The sequence below is a fragment of the Rhopalosiphum padi genome, chromosome 2 (genome assembly GCF_020882245.1).
Source record: "Rhopalosiphum padi isolate XX-2018 chromosome 2, ASM2088224v1, whole genome shotgun sequence".
Taxonomy (NCBI): Eukaryota; Metazoa; Arthropoda; class Insecta; order Hemiptera; family Aphididae; genus Rhopalosiphum; species Rhopalosiphum padi.
In genome coordinates, this window is record NC_083598.1 from 63,695,906 (window position 1) to 63,711,808 (window position 15,903).

General features: G+C 28.6%; 1 protein-coding gene across 2 annotated transcripts in view; it reads right to left on the bottom strand.

Annotated features, from left to right (window-relative positions):
- Positions 1–15,903, bottom strand: part of LOC132920542 (discoidin domain-containing receptor 2-like) — a 158,220-nt gene that overhangs the window by 118,580 nt on the left and 23,737 nt on the right. Inside the window, exons 2-3 of one of the 2 annotated variants that reach the window (XM_060983015.1) lie at positions 10,496–10,578; positions 2,463–2,632 (exon numbers count right to left, since the gene is read on the bottom strand). In XM_060983015.1, the coding sequence (XP_060838998.1) occupies positions 2,463–2,553 (91 nt within the window). In that variant the 5' untranslated portion in view covers positions 2,554–2,632; positions 10,496–10,578. The remainder of the gene's footprint in view (positions 1–2,462; positions 2,633–10,495; positions 10,579–15,903) is intronic. The other variant, XM_060983016.1, reaches the window with a different exon arrangement.

The window sequence follows — 15,903 nt, forward strand, 5'->3', positions numbered from 1 at the left end:
ATACTCTAACCAATACTAATACTGCTATTGCCGTTATGCTTCTACTGCCGCTACCCTAACCATCACCAACAACACTACTGCTTCTGTAGCAGTGTTTTTCATCCCTCACACACCGAGTCGCTTTTGAACGTCCAGCTGCTACTGAAGGGATTTTCTCCCAGCCTTTTTTCCACCCATCTAATACTAGCTGCCGTGCCCCGAAGGAAGGAAAGCGCGTGAAAAAATACTCGCGTGGCAAATAAAGCGAGTGCATAATGTATACATTTTTTTCCATCATATATTTCATTATGTCCCATACGCATAATAAAAGCAAAGGGCCCTTGGTTTTTTTTTATATACTTTGTAAATAAAAACCCACCACCACCTTTGTGTCCATTTACATATGTCCTCCCGCTCTTACTCTTTCCCAGACTTAAAAACAATATAATATACACACGCCCACGTGCGTTTCGTATAATCCGAAATCCTCTTATATGATCAGATTAACGGACACTTGTATATTTCGTGGCCTTTATAACGAAGTCAGTTAAATTATTCAAAGACCACCCGGTGATAATATAAAACGCAACGAAACACAACAGTGCGCTTCTGCAGCACACACACACATATATATACGTTCGTTCTCTCACGCACGTACAATCAGAAACGAACTAGTGTTTGCGGAAATCCATTATGTGTGACTATAATATACGTGTGTGTGTGTCCGTTCGGAATAAAACCCTTCGAAGAACCCTAATTTTAATCCTGACAAAGAGTTATAAGCTTATTATTATTCGACATTTTGTCCTCCCAGACAATCAGCCTACATAGTCTTACGTCTCGTCATGGGGTGTTTTAAATAATTAACAAACTAACTTATTGTTAATACCAATGCTTGACAATCTTCTTTTTTTTTTATCATAATACCGATCGTTATTACAATCTTTTGATCACGACAGATTAACATTTTTATTGATCGAGTAAAAATTATCTAATTATATTTAACCCTCACATCGGTAATGTAAGTAAAATACCAATAAGTCATTATCATTTGTTTTATTTACTTCAATTAAATGTGTGATACACATGTACAATATTATGTAATATTATTTTTTCTTTGAAAAGAGTAACATAACATTTTTTTTAAGGACAATCGCATAAAACCCTGAACAATACATTTTTCACTCTACTAGGAATCTAAAAAAATATGAAATGGGGAGAAACTTATGCTCATATAAAATAAACTATAATTTTTAATACTGTATAATTACTGATATAAATTATTTTTAAAACAAAGAAACCTGTTTTGAGTGTATTGTATCAGTTCTCTTATGATTTATTGTAAATATTATACTAATAACAATGTACAATATAGATTCATATTTACACAGCAGTGTCGTTAAAATGTTGTGATTATAAAATTATATTTCATTCTTTTACTAGTGCATCACAATTTTAGAGTTTATAGTTTTTTTAACTAAAAAAAAAACAAATTAATTATGATTTGTGATATGATTTTTAAATTTTAAAACTATTTAAAATAATATTATAGTTTATAATTCATAAACAATTTTAACTAAAAAAGTACTATAGAATATTATGGTTAGTGGCTACAACAATAATGTATCCTAAATAATTTAAAATTATCATTATTAAGTTAAAGTTAATTTATTATGGAGTGTTATTAAAACAATTTAATTTTTGTTACATATGCGATTTGATTTTATCATATTAAAACCACAATATTCTAACTAATCCGTATATATAAACGTATAGGTCGTTTCTAAGATAAAACGAAACATATACCGACCAAGACCATGTCGTACTTTACAAAACGCTCGGTCGTGTAGGTATACTATAACATAAGATGTATACACGCCGAGTGACTATCTAAAACATAATCGGAACGGTCGGGAAAACGGATACAGGACGTTATACGATATTCTGCGCCATAGTGACTGCGACAGTGCACTTTGAATTTAATGGTTATGGGAGCAAAACGGCTTTATTATTCCAGGAAGGGGAGATGAGGAGACCGCTAAAATTTCACCACCTACCAACCTACCCCGAAATCGGATTTCCGGAACTGTGGGCCAAGGGTAAAGTGTGCGGACAACGATCTCCGCGGGCGCGTTTGGACGTGAAAAATCCACCCTCTCTCCATACGCTCACCTACCCACCGACACCGCACACTTGCACGGGAAAAGTTTTTATTGTTTCGTTATTAACCTATACGGAGAGGTGAGCGAGATAGATAGAAAAAGAGAGAGCGAGTAAGCAAAGGGGTGATGGCCAACAGCCGGCGACGACGACGACGACGACGACGACCGCCGCGGTCGTGGCAAATAAAACGAGCGGGGAACGATGACGGTCTCACGCCAGATGGACTCGGTTCATTTCTCTCTCACGGCGTTATATATATACCGTACTGCGGCGATGACGGTGAGGTGTACCGATATAATATATTGTTATATACGACTTACTTATGTGGATGCCGAGCGTCAGTTGGCCGATAAAACAAGCGGCGAATACGGCCAAGACGATGGAAAAATCACGAGCCCCTCCGCGCCGCATGGCTGTGCGGTAGCGATTCGTATATTATATCCTTTATATCCTCCTTTCGTTGTCCTGCTGTCCCAGCGTGTGTATAATACTGCAAAACCAAAAACACAGCGTTTGTATAATAATATACATTATTTTACACACACACACACACATACATAGACAAATATATATATATATAAACGACCGACTACTGCAAACATTATTGAACGATATTATATAATATATAACTATCAGGCCAGCACCGTCACTGGTTTTTTCTGACATTTTGGTATATGCAATAATAATAATAACATATTATATTGCGTTTTGACGTGGAAAAAACGCCGACGCAGGAGATGGATATTTATTTTATTCCGCGCATATTATGAGTCCAAAAAATGTAAGCCAACGACGGCACATATTATATACATTTAACAAATATATAATATAGAACTCAGCCCATGATGTATTGTATAATAAATAAATAAATTAATAAATAGTTATAATATATAGAGTAATCACGTTTTAAATTGATTTTTTACAAACATGTAATTTCCCTACTACTGTCCACTTCACTACAACGGTATACATTAACTGTATAATATTGTACAAGATGAATACATAGACATATTTATAAGATAGGAAGTGTTATCATGGAAAAAAAAACAAACATTTATCAAAATAATAATTTATCGTTTAAACATTTTGAAAATCATAAAAACCATGATAGTAGCATCTTATATTTTATAACCATTTTTAGATTTGAATTAATATTTTTTTTTAACTTTAAGTTAAAACCTTTAGTTTCCATAAAGTCACAAGTAAATATCATTTTATAAAATAAATTTGTATTTTTTACGTTCATTAGTTACCTAATCATCTTAGACTCTATTAAATACGCTATACGTTCGTTAAATTATACTCAGACTTCTTTCCACAGTATTTATTTATTCATCGATAATATTATATATATATATGCATAAATTCAGTATTATTTAATTTTGTGCAATTTATATATTTAATAACTAACCGAGTACTCGATTATACACTTTTTATAAGGTTATCGTAAATACATAAAATATGGAATCAACAAAAAAAATTAAACTTTAAATATTTATTAATTATGCGAATTGTATAAACTATATATTTTTGTTCAAATGACTAAATAAATTAAAAATATACCTTTTTTTAAATTTTTAATTATTGACGAAATTTAAATTTGAAATTAATAAAATACTTAAAATGCTTTAGTACCTGCCAATAAATATGAATAATTAAAAGATTTTTTTTTTTATAACTAAAACCGTGAATATAAAATTAATTATTTTCAAGTGTTTTTTAGGCTCACTAAAAATATAAAGGCGTTTGTTTAATATTGATTTCATAGCAAGAAGTCAGTTTAAAACAAGTAAAATACTATAGAATGGTGTATAAATCGAAGATGCCAGAATGCCATTCAAGTTGGTCAGATCGTCAGTAATTTCTCAAGGGACTGTTTGTCGGAGAAAATTGGAAACGACCAAAGATTAACGTGAGATAACAATTGTCTAGGCTGTAAAAATGTTAGTAGTAGGTGATAGTAGGGTTTCGCTCACAATAGAACTTTAAAAATCAATACATATAAGTGTTATAATTATACTATATAAACAAATTTGAAATTATACATCTTGTATTGAATGATAAGATGGTTAAATTTGTGTCTGAAATCGTAGCTTTATTTAAAATGAAATACAATTTATTTTATTATTATTTATACATTGTTGTATAGAATTTTAAAAAATATATTAGCCTGACTAATCATATTTTCTTACTATTCAATTGTATAATGACATTTTAATTGATTTTTAATCTGAGAAAAAATCTATACATTCCATGTATTCCATATTATATTTGTAATAATCGTATTTTGATTTTTACAGATACATCATATTCAATCATTTGATTGTAGCCATTATATTTGGGGCATAAAAAAATAAATTATACTTAAATATATTTTACATTCAAATTTGAATTTTCCTTAAACATTCATAGTACCTATTGTTGTATTTATAGTGTGGTAAACGATATAAGTATATAATCAGTTCTTATGATGGATCAGCTTAAATGTTCAATTCACAAGAATACCTACATTATTCAATGTTATCTATCTATCATCTTATAAGCATAAGAAGTTTATCTTAAGTCAATATAAAATATTAAAAAGCCTATTCAATCATAAGTCGGAAATTGAAGAGAAATAAATCAATGTGCTACAGATTATATCTAATGAAAATCTGACGAGTTTAATGGATCTGTTATGAATATAACAAAGTTATTTTCACAGGAAACTGTGATTATCAATATCTATACTTGTACGTGAGTTGTATTTCTAACAGTCTTATTATTGAGATTTCAACAATAATGTATGCTATAACTCCAGCAATAACAAACAACTATGTTTCTCATGTTTTTAATAATATAATTATTTTATTGAGACCTAAGTCAATATTATGTTTTAACCTTTTATCTATAAGATCGATTCAATAAGAAGAAAATAAAAGTATGCCATCATTATGACTTCCTGGCCTCAGATTAGAGTCAAAAGTAAGGACATTGGTGGTCCCATTACACTATCCCAACATCCTTTGCGGACACATCCTTTTAAAGGATCAGACGGCATTAAGGGTTGATTGCTAGACAGACGGTGGTAGTAAGCATAAGGGGGTGATGGCTTAAGGGTCAGTGCAATATGGAAAAAAAGAAGCTTTTGTTAAACAACAGTAAACGTATTTTGACACATCTTTTATGCTCGACTATTGCAACCTTTTAAGATAAAAAGAAAAAACTAAGTACTGAGGAAATATAACATAACTGGGGAACGTCATTAATTTTATTTTAAAATATAATTTTTTTGCTTTGAAGAGATTTTTGTACAGTAGACAATTCGTATGACATAAAATTATGGACTAAATGTACATTTTTCACAATTGAGTTAGCTTTTACGGGAATGTAATGACAGCAATGGATATTATAGACGGCAACATTTTTCGCTAAAATGCGTATACGTGCGCGTAAATATATTAGACACAGAAGAAAAAGGTAGATGGCCCATGCATAAGTTATAAGATAAAGTGGCGTTCGTATGATTCCAAAGGTTATGGCGATAGGTAGATGGTGAAGCATTTTCTAGTTTAAAATTCATCATTTCCAAGACTATGCAATTTTAATCCACGCCCACATCATACTTGATAATCCGTTCAGTAATAATTTATGGAAACCTGTTTAAAAGCTAATGCCGATGCAGGCACAGTCATTATAATGCAATAGTTATTTTTGGCCATTTCTATACCGTAAAATTCACCTTTGCTTCGTGTAAAAATCTGCAAGTATAAGTGTAAACAACGAGTTGTTCAGAAGTTTCTTTATACCTTCTGTTCGGAGGTATTTTATTATCTTGGCCAAATGGCGTGCACGCAGTATTGAAATGACGCGACCCTGCGATTTTTCCATGCCCGGTGGATAAGAAAAAACGTATATGTATAAATAAAAAATATAAATATGTATATTATAAGAGTAAAAGAAATATTTATTTCCATAAGGACCTTTTTGGGTACCCTGGGTATTCTTTATTTCCAACATACACTCCCTCACTTACCCTATAAACAAAAGTCATCTATCAAATGCATTCCTGCAGCGCAGACGTATTTTTTCCACTAGTGTTTTCAACAAGATCCAACGAAAAATACATTTATAGCTACACTACTATGTTATTCAACTAACAAAAACCTCGGTCCAAATTTAAAAACAAGTTGTTCACTTTACGCTTTAAAAATACTGTCATTGAAACCGTAACAAAACATATTGAGACACCCCTCAAATATTGCTGTCACTACAATAAACTGAAAAACTAAAAGAGTATAATTTATTAAATTGTAATTTTCACCATAATTAAACGACAAAAACACTGTTTTTTTTTTTTTTTAGAGAGGAAGTAAATCATAATTTTATAGGGCGTGGCTGAATTTTCATTAAAAACTGGTAAATCTGCAAGCTGGTAAGAGAAAGAACAATATTTAAATTAGTATATAAAAATATGAAAACAACTGTGATTTTTAAACATATTTATTTATAAAATAATTATGTTTACAATTTCTTTTAACAAACTTAAAAATATTTTTTTTCAACACCAATGTTCAGTTAACATTTCAGTATTTTAGTCGAATTTGCTTAACGATTTTCGTTTTAATGAGGCAAACGTATACATGAACAATTTCCTTACAACCCTTGGAGATAAGTACTGGGCATAATATATATGATATTATTTTATTTTATTTATATTTTGTTTTATGTCTAGGGAATACTTTATTTACTTATTGTATAATAACCTGCTTATACTTGAGCTTCGGACAAATCGCCAACACTGTTTTTTAAACATTATTTAGTTTATTAAGTTATAGACTACTAACTATAATTACTTTATAAATGGCTTAACTCTTCTGCGTTCTACTGGTCCCATTAAAGACCTTTGTATATTATTTAACCCAAAGCTAAAATTTGATTGTCATATTCACATGATTATTAATTAATTGCATCAATTATTAGTTTTTATTATCGTAGTTGTACAGACTTTACTGATAAACTTACTCTAAAATCGATTTACTGTTCGTTAATACGACCCATCTGTAAATACGGTTCTATTGTATAGTCTTCCTACCTGACAGGCAAAATAACAAGATTGGAAAAAGTACAACACAAATTCTTACGCTACAACCCATTTAAATGCTCCATACCTAGAGAACCTCACACAACTTACAATCCACTCCTATCTCTATTAAACCTCCAGACGATGGAACACAAATGTATTAGTCTTGACTCATGTTTTCTGTATAAGCATTTGAATGGTAATGTTGATTGTCCAGATTTCTTAAGCCGTTTAACCTTCTATACTCCCAGTTTTAACACGCGATCGACAAACACTTTTTGTTTAAGCCTACAAGTTACCAACTATGCAAATAACACTCCCTGAAATAGATTAATGCAAACTTTTAATAAGTTTAAAATTGATATGTTCAGCTCACCAAATTTAAACTCATTCATATCGTATTGTAATTATTTAATTCTCAACACTTAAACCGCTATGTGTTTTTTCTATACAAACCTAGGGATGTAAGGAAAATTTTCACATAGATGATTAAAACAAAAAAATAAAAGAGCTACAACTCCCTTCCAAAAAAAAAAAAAAAAATTATTATTATTATTATTATTATCTTATATATAGTTACACCACTTAAAATACTTGATTGAATTTGACTGATATTTAAAACAGTAAATAATAAAACTCTTAAATTGTTATACAATTGATGAGTTGAACCTTCGATCTTATTACAATATAGGTAACTTGGTTTACAACACGCAATTTGTAAATTATTGTAATGCGATTAAAATTTTTATTTTAGGATGCTCAACCAGAATTAATTATAAGCTTTTATTACTCGGAACTATTAATTAACAATAAAAACAAATTCATTGAATGTTTGTTATTTATTTAAATATATACAATTTGACTTCAGTTTAAAAATTTAAATATTACGTAACACGATAAAATTACCAAACGCGACGATTTAATAACTAGATATATTTTGAATTTGAGATAACTTTCATTTATGTATATTTTGTAGACATTATAAATATATAGTTTGAATATATGTTTTTATTATAATATATACTATATATTACTATATTTATATAAACAATATCTGATATATTTGATTTTGCAAGTAAGCAAATATATTTTGATACAGAATATACAATATAAATATTTGAATGACAAAAGAACAGTATATCTAAAATATAACAAATGGAATTGTTACTAACATACAGTGTGCGTATGTTATATTAATTTTTACTTCACCAATAAACACTGTATGCTGAGGAGTGTTTCTTTCTAATTTGAAGACCTATCAATGAGATCAGTGTATGTGCAATGCGCATGTACGTTTCAATCAATTTTCGGATTGCTTAATATAATGTTATGTATACAATATGTAACACTGAATTTTACTAATTTACGTAATTTAATGGTTTTTGAAAATATTGTAACATACACTGATCTCATTGATAAGTATTTATTTTACAACTACATTTTCTTTACCTATTCAAATTATGTAGATTACAATACTATTGATAATAATATAGTAGTAAGAAATATGTGCATGCATACATATTAAAGGATGTAAATCTTAAATTAAACTGTAAAAGTAATAAATATGTACAAAATTCATTGTATTATGAATTAGAATTTAATTCTTAAATGCAAACAAAAAATACAAATGAGTATCAGTGGAGCGTTTTGAATTTTAAAATGCATAACTGCATGGATGTTTAGAACATTTTTAAGACATTTAAATCCAAGCATTGATTATTATTATTATTATTTAATGTGTGTATTGGTATAAATTGGCGTATGGACGTAATCGTCTAAGTGCACAATAAAATAATGATTGAATCAAAACATACTGTAGCTATCCTATTATATTATTATTACGTACAACTTTTGTGGAGTACCGAGGGACGAGGGCTACTAAGAACGCGTCGTATACTACACAGCGCAAATGGAAAAAGTCAAAATTAACTGAACATCGGGGCTAGCAAAATTTCAGTCCCCTATTTACTTACATCCAAAAGGCATCATGAAACATAGAAAAACGAATCAAATCTATCGTACTAAACTTGCATAACAGGAGCGGATAGTGGTGTAAATTGGTATAGTGTAGATATACAAAAGTTTGGGAATTAAAAAAAAAATATTGGTTTTTAAACTTTTATTGTTACGTCAAATTAAACACAATTTATTTATTATTTTCTAAATGGCTATTAGTTAGTTATGTCCAATGGATTGCGAATTCGTAGTATGTATTATATTATTACATAAAAAATATGTTATCTTATTATTATTATCATTTCTTTTTTTTTTGTACCAGTCTCGAAGAAATTTTGAAATTTATAATATATCAATCAATGTATATAGACAGACATAGAGATAGAATGTATCTATACTCCATACGTATTTCACGCATTTACATAAAATACATATTATATTATATATTTGGCCCTGAAAACAATATTGTTAGTCGAAGGCCGTTCTATTCTAATATGTATATATCTGACATCGCCTGATCAAACACTGAGACCTAATGATACTACTATATTGCAAACATAATTATCCTATTTAATGAAGAATTTATGTACACATTAGCCTATGGCGCATGATATTATATTCGAATATATTATTATGAATGTGCAATTGGTTTAAGGCAGATATCTACTGTGTTTGAAAATTAAATTATTGAATCGCGAAATGAATATTCATTGAAAAAAATACAACAGTGAGAAAAATCACTAACTGAAAAAATTTTAAAAGTATAACATAATATAATAATAATATTTTTTTTTATTTAATATAAATGTAATACATACATTAAAGTAACTTACTCGTCATCAAGTTATACAAAGATACCTACAGTTATACAACGGTTTTTATCTATCAACTTATGGATAAGTATAAATTATGTAATTGTAGCTATTAAAAAGCATAAAAATCACTACCTACCAACTATATTATTGTATGTAAAAAATAAAAATAAAAAATTCGCTTAAGATACTAAAACTGAGTAATATTTTTTTATTTGATTATAATTAATAAGTTTTTGTTTCTTTTATTTTATAGTTTGTTAAGCTTAAGTTTTTCTCGAGATATTAGTTTTAGAATCATAAGCTCACAAGTGGGTCAATAATAAAAATTGATTTTATACAGTTTTATATAGTAAAAGAAATCTGATGAAAGTTAAATTGTGCTTTTTTAAACATAATATACATAACATATATTAGTTATTGTAAACTAAAACTGGTACAATAAAGTTCAAACTGTAGGTACCTATTTATACTATTACTATTTTGATATTTAATTTAAAATTGAATAATATTAAATACGTACGTATTAAATATATTTACGGCTTGTCGATAACTTTGTAGTGTCAATATTTTACACGTATTGGTATATTATTATTGGTGACGTACCTGCAACACAATAAACAAAAACTGTTTTTAGTAACATCCCTTTTAAACTTATTAATAATAAGTTTAAAAGGGATATAATAAGTTATTATTATTTATGCAAAGAAATAAATGATCAAATCATTGAGTATATACAAACAATTTTCTAATTTTCTAATTTTAACTCAATTAATATTTAATTTTATTGTAAAATATTTATACTCAATTGCTGACTGCTGAGCATGAGGTATTTTACTATTCCCTGTATATCTGTATGTTAATAGATTGACATTTCAAGTAAAATGTACTTATATTATAGTAAATTCATTGATCCCTGAAGTAATTTTAGTCTTATCTTTTGCACAATAATATAATTGTATTGCTTTATATTACATGATTTCACATTTTTATTAGAATAAAAGTTGGAATTAAATCAATTGGCTTAGCAATTAACTCCTCGCGACGAGTAAGAAATGTTTTTATTTTTTTTCTGTCGTATTTCCTACTATGCGGCGGTGACATGTCAAAATTGGTCTCAACGATATAATTCGTTTTTCGTACGCGACTCGCCCTCATTGCCACTCGAGTCGAAAACCGCAGCAATTAACTCATTGGAAATTTTGATTGTGGTTATTCTTGTCGGCAGCAATATAAGCGTTCTCCGTTCCAGGGTAGCTCGTAGACGTATATAGTGGTGAGGGTTCGATGGGTAGACGCAAGCGGGGTTGGACGTGGGGACTAAGGTTCGCACGGGAGAGATGAGGCGTATATTACATTATATACTGCTCTGCAGTAGTGCGGGAATAAGGGAAACCAATGGACCGTAATAACGAATTCCAGTCGTCGTTCTCGCGCTGGGTCAGTATTGAGCAAAAAAATAAATAAATAAAAAAAATTGATAAAACGGCACGCGAATCACACACACGCACGCATTTATATATAAATATATATGCGATGAATGAGAGGAAAAAATCATCGTACCGGAAACCATTAGGCGATTTTACCAACACAGTCGTTCAATAGAAACCGATTGAAAACCCATTGGCTTGGCCAATTTATGACAAACCCGTTCAGTGTCGACCGGATCGTATGCGCCCAGTTCTACGCCGATAATTTGATAAAACATCGTATAATATTGATTATATATATATTTGATGTGTGCTCGAATTAACTATGGAGGTGACGGTGGGACGAATATTTAGAGAGAGATGGGTGGTGAATCTGTGACATATTTTGATAAACTGAGTTTGATGAAATTATCTTTATTATTTAATGATTTTTAATTAATAAGATTGCATTTTATTCTTGTATACTTCGGACAACGTAATTGAGAAAGGCAAGATATATATTTTATTTTTATAAATATTAATGTTGTATAAGTGTTACTGGCCAAAAACAAAAAAAAAATATAACAAATACAGTATTTATTTGATGTGCAGCTACAAATAGGTTTACCGTCTCTGATTTAAATCTCACCTATAAAGATCGGGTGAGAGGTCAGTTATAAATGTCACAAAACTTTTTGCAAATATTATCGTTCCAACAGAAATTATTGGTTAATATTTATCTTTTTAAATTAAAAAAAAAAAAAAACTAAGAAAGTCAATGTCTAAAAATTGTATTCAAATTCAGTAAACGGTCGTTCACCAGAGTTATGATAAAAACTGAAATGCCACTAAGACTCCATCATGTACCTGCTATATTATTTTGATCCATATTGGTGACATGTAATATGAGTGATAATATTATGCAGTATTTGTAGCAGCAGCTATAAGGTGTTTTAATATACGAGTGGTCGGTATAACACGCGCGAATATTATTCAATTGACGTACCATACGTTATATTTCCTATTGACGCGAGAAAGTACCTATTTAAACAACCGCGATACATACAAATGTACAATGTACACTAGCCGTAGTTCTGCAATATTCTTACCCTCCGCACCGTCAACGTTTAATAGGGTCGAAACAAACGTGGCCAGTAAATTGTACACGAATGCAACTATGTATATATATATACGCAGGGCATAATATACAGCATTACACATATATGTGTACGAGTGAACGTATCGATAGATCGGTTGATAATGTCTGAACAAAATACGAATCGGTACATTACACGGCCTCGACTAAATTATATCGTTATTGTTATACATACACCCTTGAACATCGTTTTAGTTATAATATCTGTTCAGGAAAACGCTGAAATATATATTGTTTAACATCACTCGTGTGTTTTTTGTGTATAATATGTTCTTTTCGATTTTCTTATTACAATATTATTATAATATAGTATATTGTTAAAAAAATGACTGTTGCCGTATTTTTTAATTAATGTATTTCAATATGAAAAATAAACCATCGAAATCCCTCAAATCGATTTTATTTGGCGTTTGTACATATATAATATTATTTAAGTAATATTAATCATTATTTATGTAGTATATGTATAACTTTTTTTTATTTTGATGAGATAACCAAAACAATCTCTATTTTTTTCAGATTTTGATGAGATGAGTAATCTCCAATGATTGTTGATATCATATTATCATCTAATAAAACCTACCATTATCTATAGAAATTTTACTTTGAAAATAATAGAAGTATTATTTTTTTCAAAATTATATATGACTATTTGTTTTAGGATATCTTCACTTTTTCTTTGAAGTATTCCAAGTATGAATCTGTTTTAACGTTTGTGGTCACGTACTACTGTTGTATAAGGAATAAACTATAATTTATTTGAGAGTCCAGTATCATCTATATATTTGGCAAGTTAGGAAATATTATTGCATTAAAAATTAAAAATAAGACATATTTTAGTACTACGGGTAACTAACTTGTACCATATTTAAAAAGATTTACGTCTACATAAATTGATCAGATTTTAAGTCCATAAACGTGTTTAAACTCATTGACCATATTTCTAGGGTATTGTTGATTTTTAAATAATTATTGTCTCGACATTTTTCACGTAATAAATTAGAAAATTAGACCGATTGACTCAAATATATTTACAAAATTCAGATCGTATTATTCTAAGTTGACAACATTTTATCAGGGTTTTAATTTTAAATCATAACATAAATGCACTGCTTACGATTTCCATAAATTGAATTCATTCACAAACTTTTCCAAGTTTTTCTAGCGTACTGAATACATCCATGTAAGCATTTTTTATATTACAATACCTCCGTGATACATCGTCACGTATTATATTGCATGTGCTTCAGGTCAAGTAAAATGTTATCGCATATTTAAATTGCTATTATATATTCCTAGTTCGTACCCATTCGTTTTTATAAATATAAAACAATTACGAGTCAATTTTTTATATACATTTTTAAATAATTATAAATAGAGCTATCTGAATATTATAATATATTGCTTGTATTAGTATTGTGAATGTTTGAAAAAGTTATTATTCTGTACAATAAAAAATTAAATTTTGTTTTTATAATAACACAATTTTTTTTCAACACCCTACACTACTTAGGTTTATAATATTACAAGTATAATATAATATTTTCTGTTCACGTGTTATTATTTACAATTTATTCATAATGCATATACGATTTACATCGCATGATTGATTATTAGTTTTAATTTTATGATTATTATTTCATAATGTAATTCATATCAATAATTGTAACATTTTTATATAAAAATTAAGTATTCACTCTACTAGCTGTTTTCTAGGTATCGAATATACTTCATAATAAATAGGTTTATTTAATAAAAGTTATATTAAATATAGAATATATTTATTATATTATATTATATTTCAACGTTCGTAGAATACTAATACTATACAATTAATTTCTATATTAATATAAACTAAGTAGGTTAGACTAATTTTTATCATAAATAAAATATAGTATAGTGACAAGTCTCATATTTTTTATGTTATTATTTATACTTTTTGTATTAGATATTTGTTTACAGCCAACAAATTTAATTAAACTTGCGCTTTAAAATTATTTTTAATTCTTTAATTTTTCCATGCTATTTTAAAATAAAATTTAAGAAATCAATTATAAACTTAGGTATAATATAATTATTAAAATCTTTTAAATGTATACTTTTAATTTATAATTGATCATATTGGTATAATAAAAATTGTTATTGCTGTTTATAAAATGTTACTCGGAATTTTAAATGAATAAACTATAGAATAATGTGATCTATAATATCTTATAATAAATATAAAAGCTGTGAAATTATTAAATTTATCCAGATATTATAAATAACTGTTTATTCAGATAAACGCTAAAATTATTTTATATGAACAAATTGAGTAGAACCAATAATTTAAAAAGTTTGAATTAAAAAAATCTGAATGGTATAAAAAAAGTAATATAAAATCAAATAAAAACATATAATACTATTAAATTATTAAATTATTTTCAACTGTTTATTAAATATATAAATAAAATATGATATTATCACCAACTGTAATAAAGAATATTATGAAACTTTAACGGGAAAGTATATTATTCTTGCCAGTGCGCGGCGCTAGAATTCTCGAGTGTAGTGAAATTGCATAAACGGTACGCCGGCTGATAACCACTAACAAGAAAATAACTTAAAAAATAGGCTTTTATATTTTACTTCTATAGTTTTTAATTTTTAACACAATATCTATTGTTTTATATTTATTTATTTTTTATAATATACGTATATTGATATAATAATAATAACAATAATAATATTTGTTACGCATATTTTTCCCACCGCCCTTAACAAATAACATTCACCGGAATTTATCCGGTCCGTGGTTGCGTGTTGGTCTGCGTCATAGTCCGCTTACTTACTCACCCCCTCCAAATCACTCCTTATCACACGTAAGCATCGGTAGCCGGTTGCCATTTTACCGTCAAAGGTATATCTGCACAACCTCTCCTTCCACCCTACAAGGTCTTTACCCCTTAAAACACACGCACCCCTCTAAACAAATTGCCACCGTTAATGAAAACCCTATAGAAAGAGCATAATCGATAAAAACGCAGACCATCGAGGTGTATAAATATTATAATGTTTTCGGGTTAGCAGTATGGACATGGACAAAGAAAATGCCGTTAAAAATGGGGTACTACTGGTACAGTAGTATTACTTTGGGATATGTATAATACGCTTTATAATATTATAATAATATGTACACCATAATAACATTATAAACGTAATCGAATTTAAACGGTTATAACCACTAAGTCTTATTCTTCAGTGAGAGTAAGAGACATACTATAATTTTAACAATAATAATATTATCGCATCACGGTCTTTGGCAATGTTTTGAGTGAATTTTAACCCAATATAGAAATGGTAAATATAAGTATACAACATTCGGTT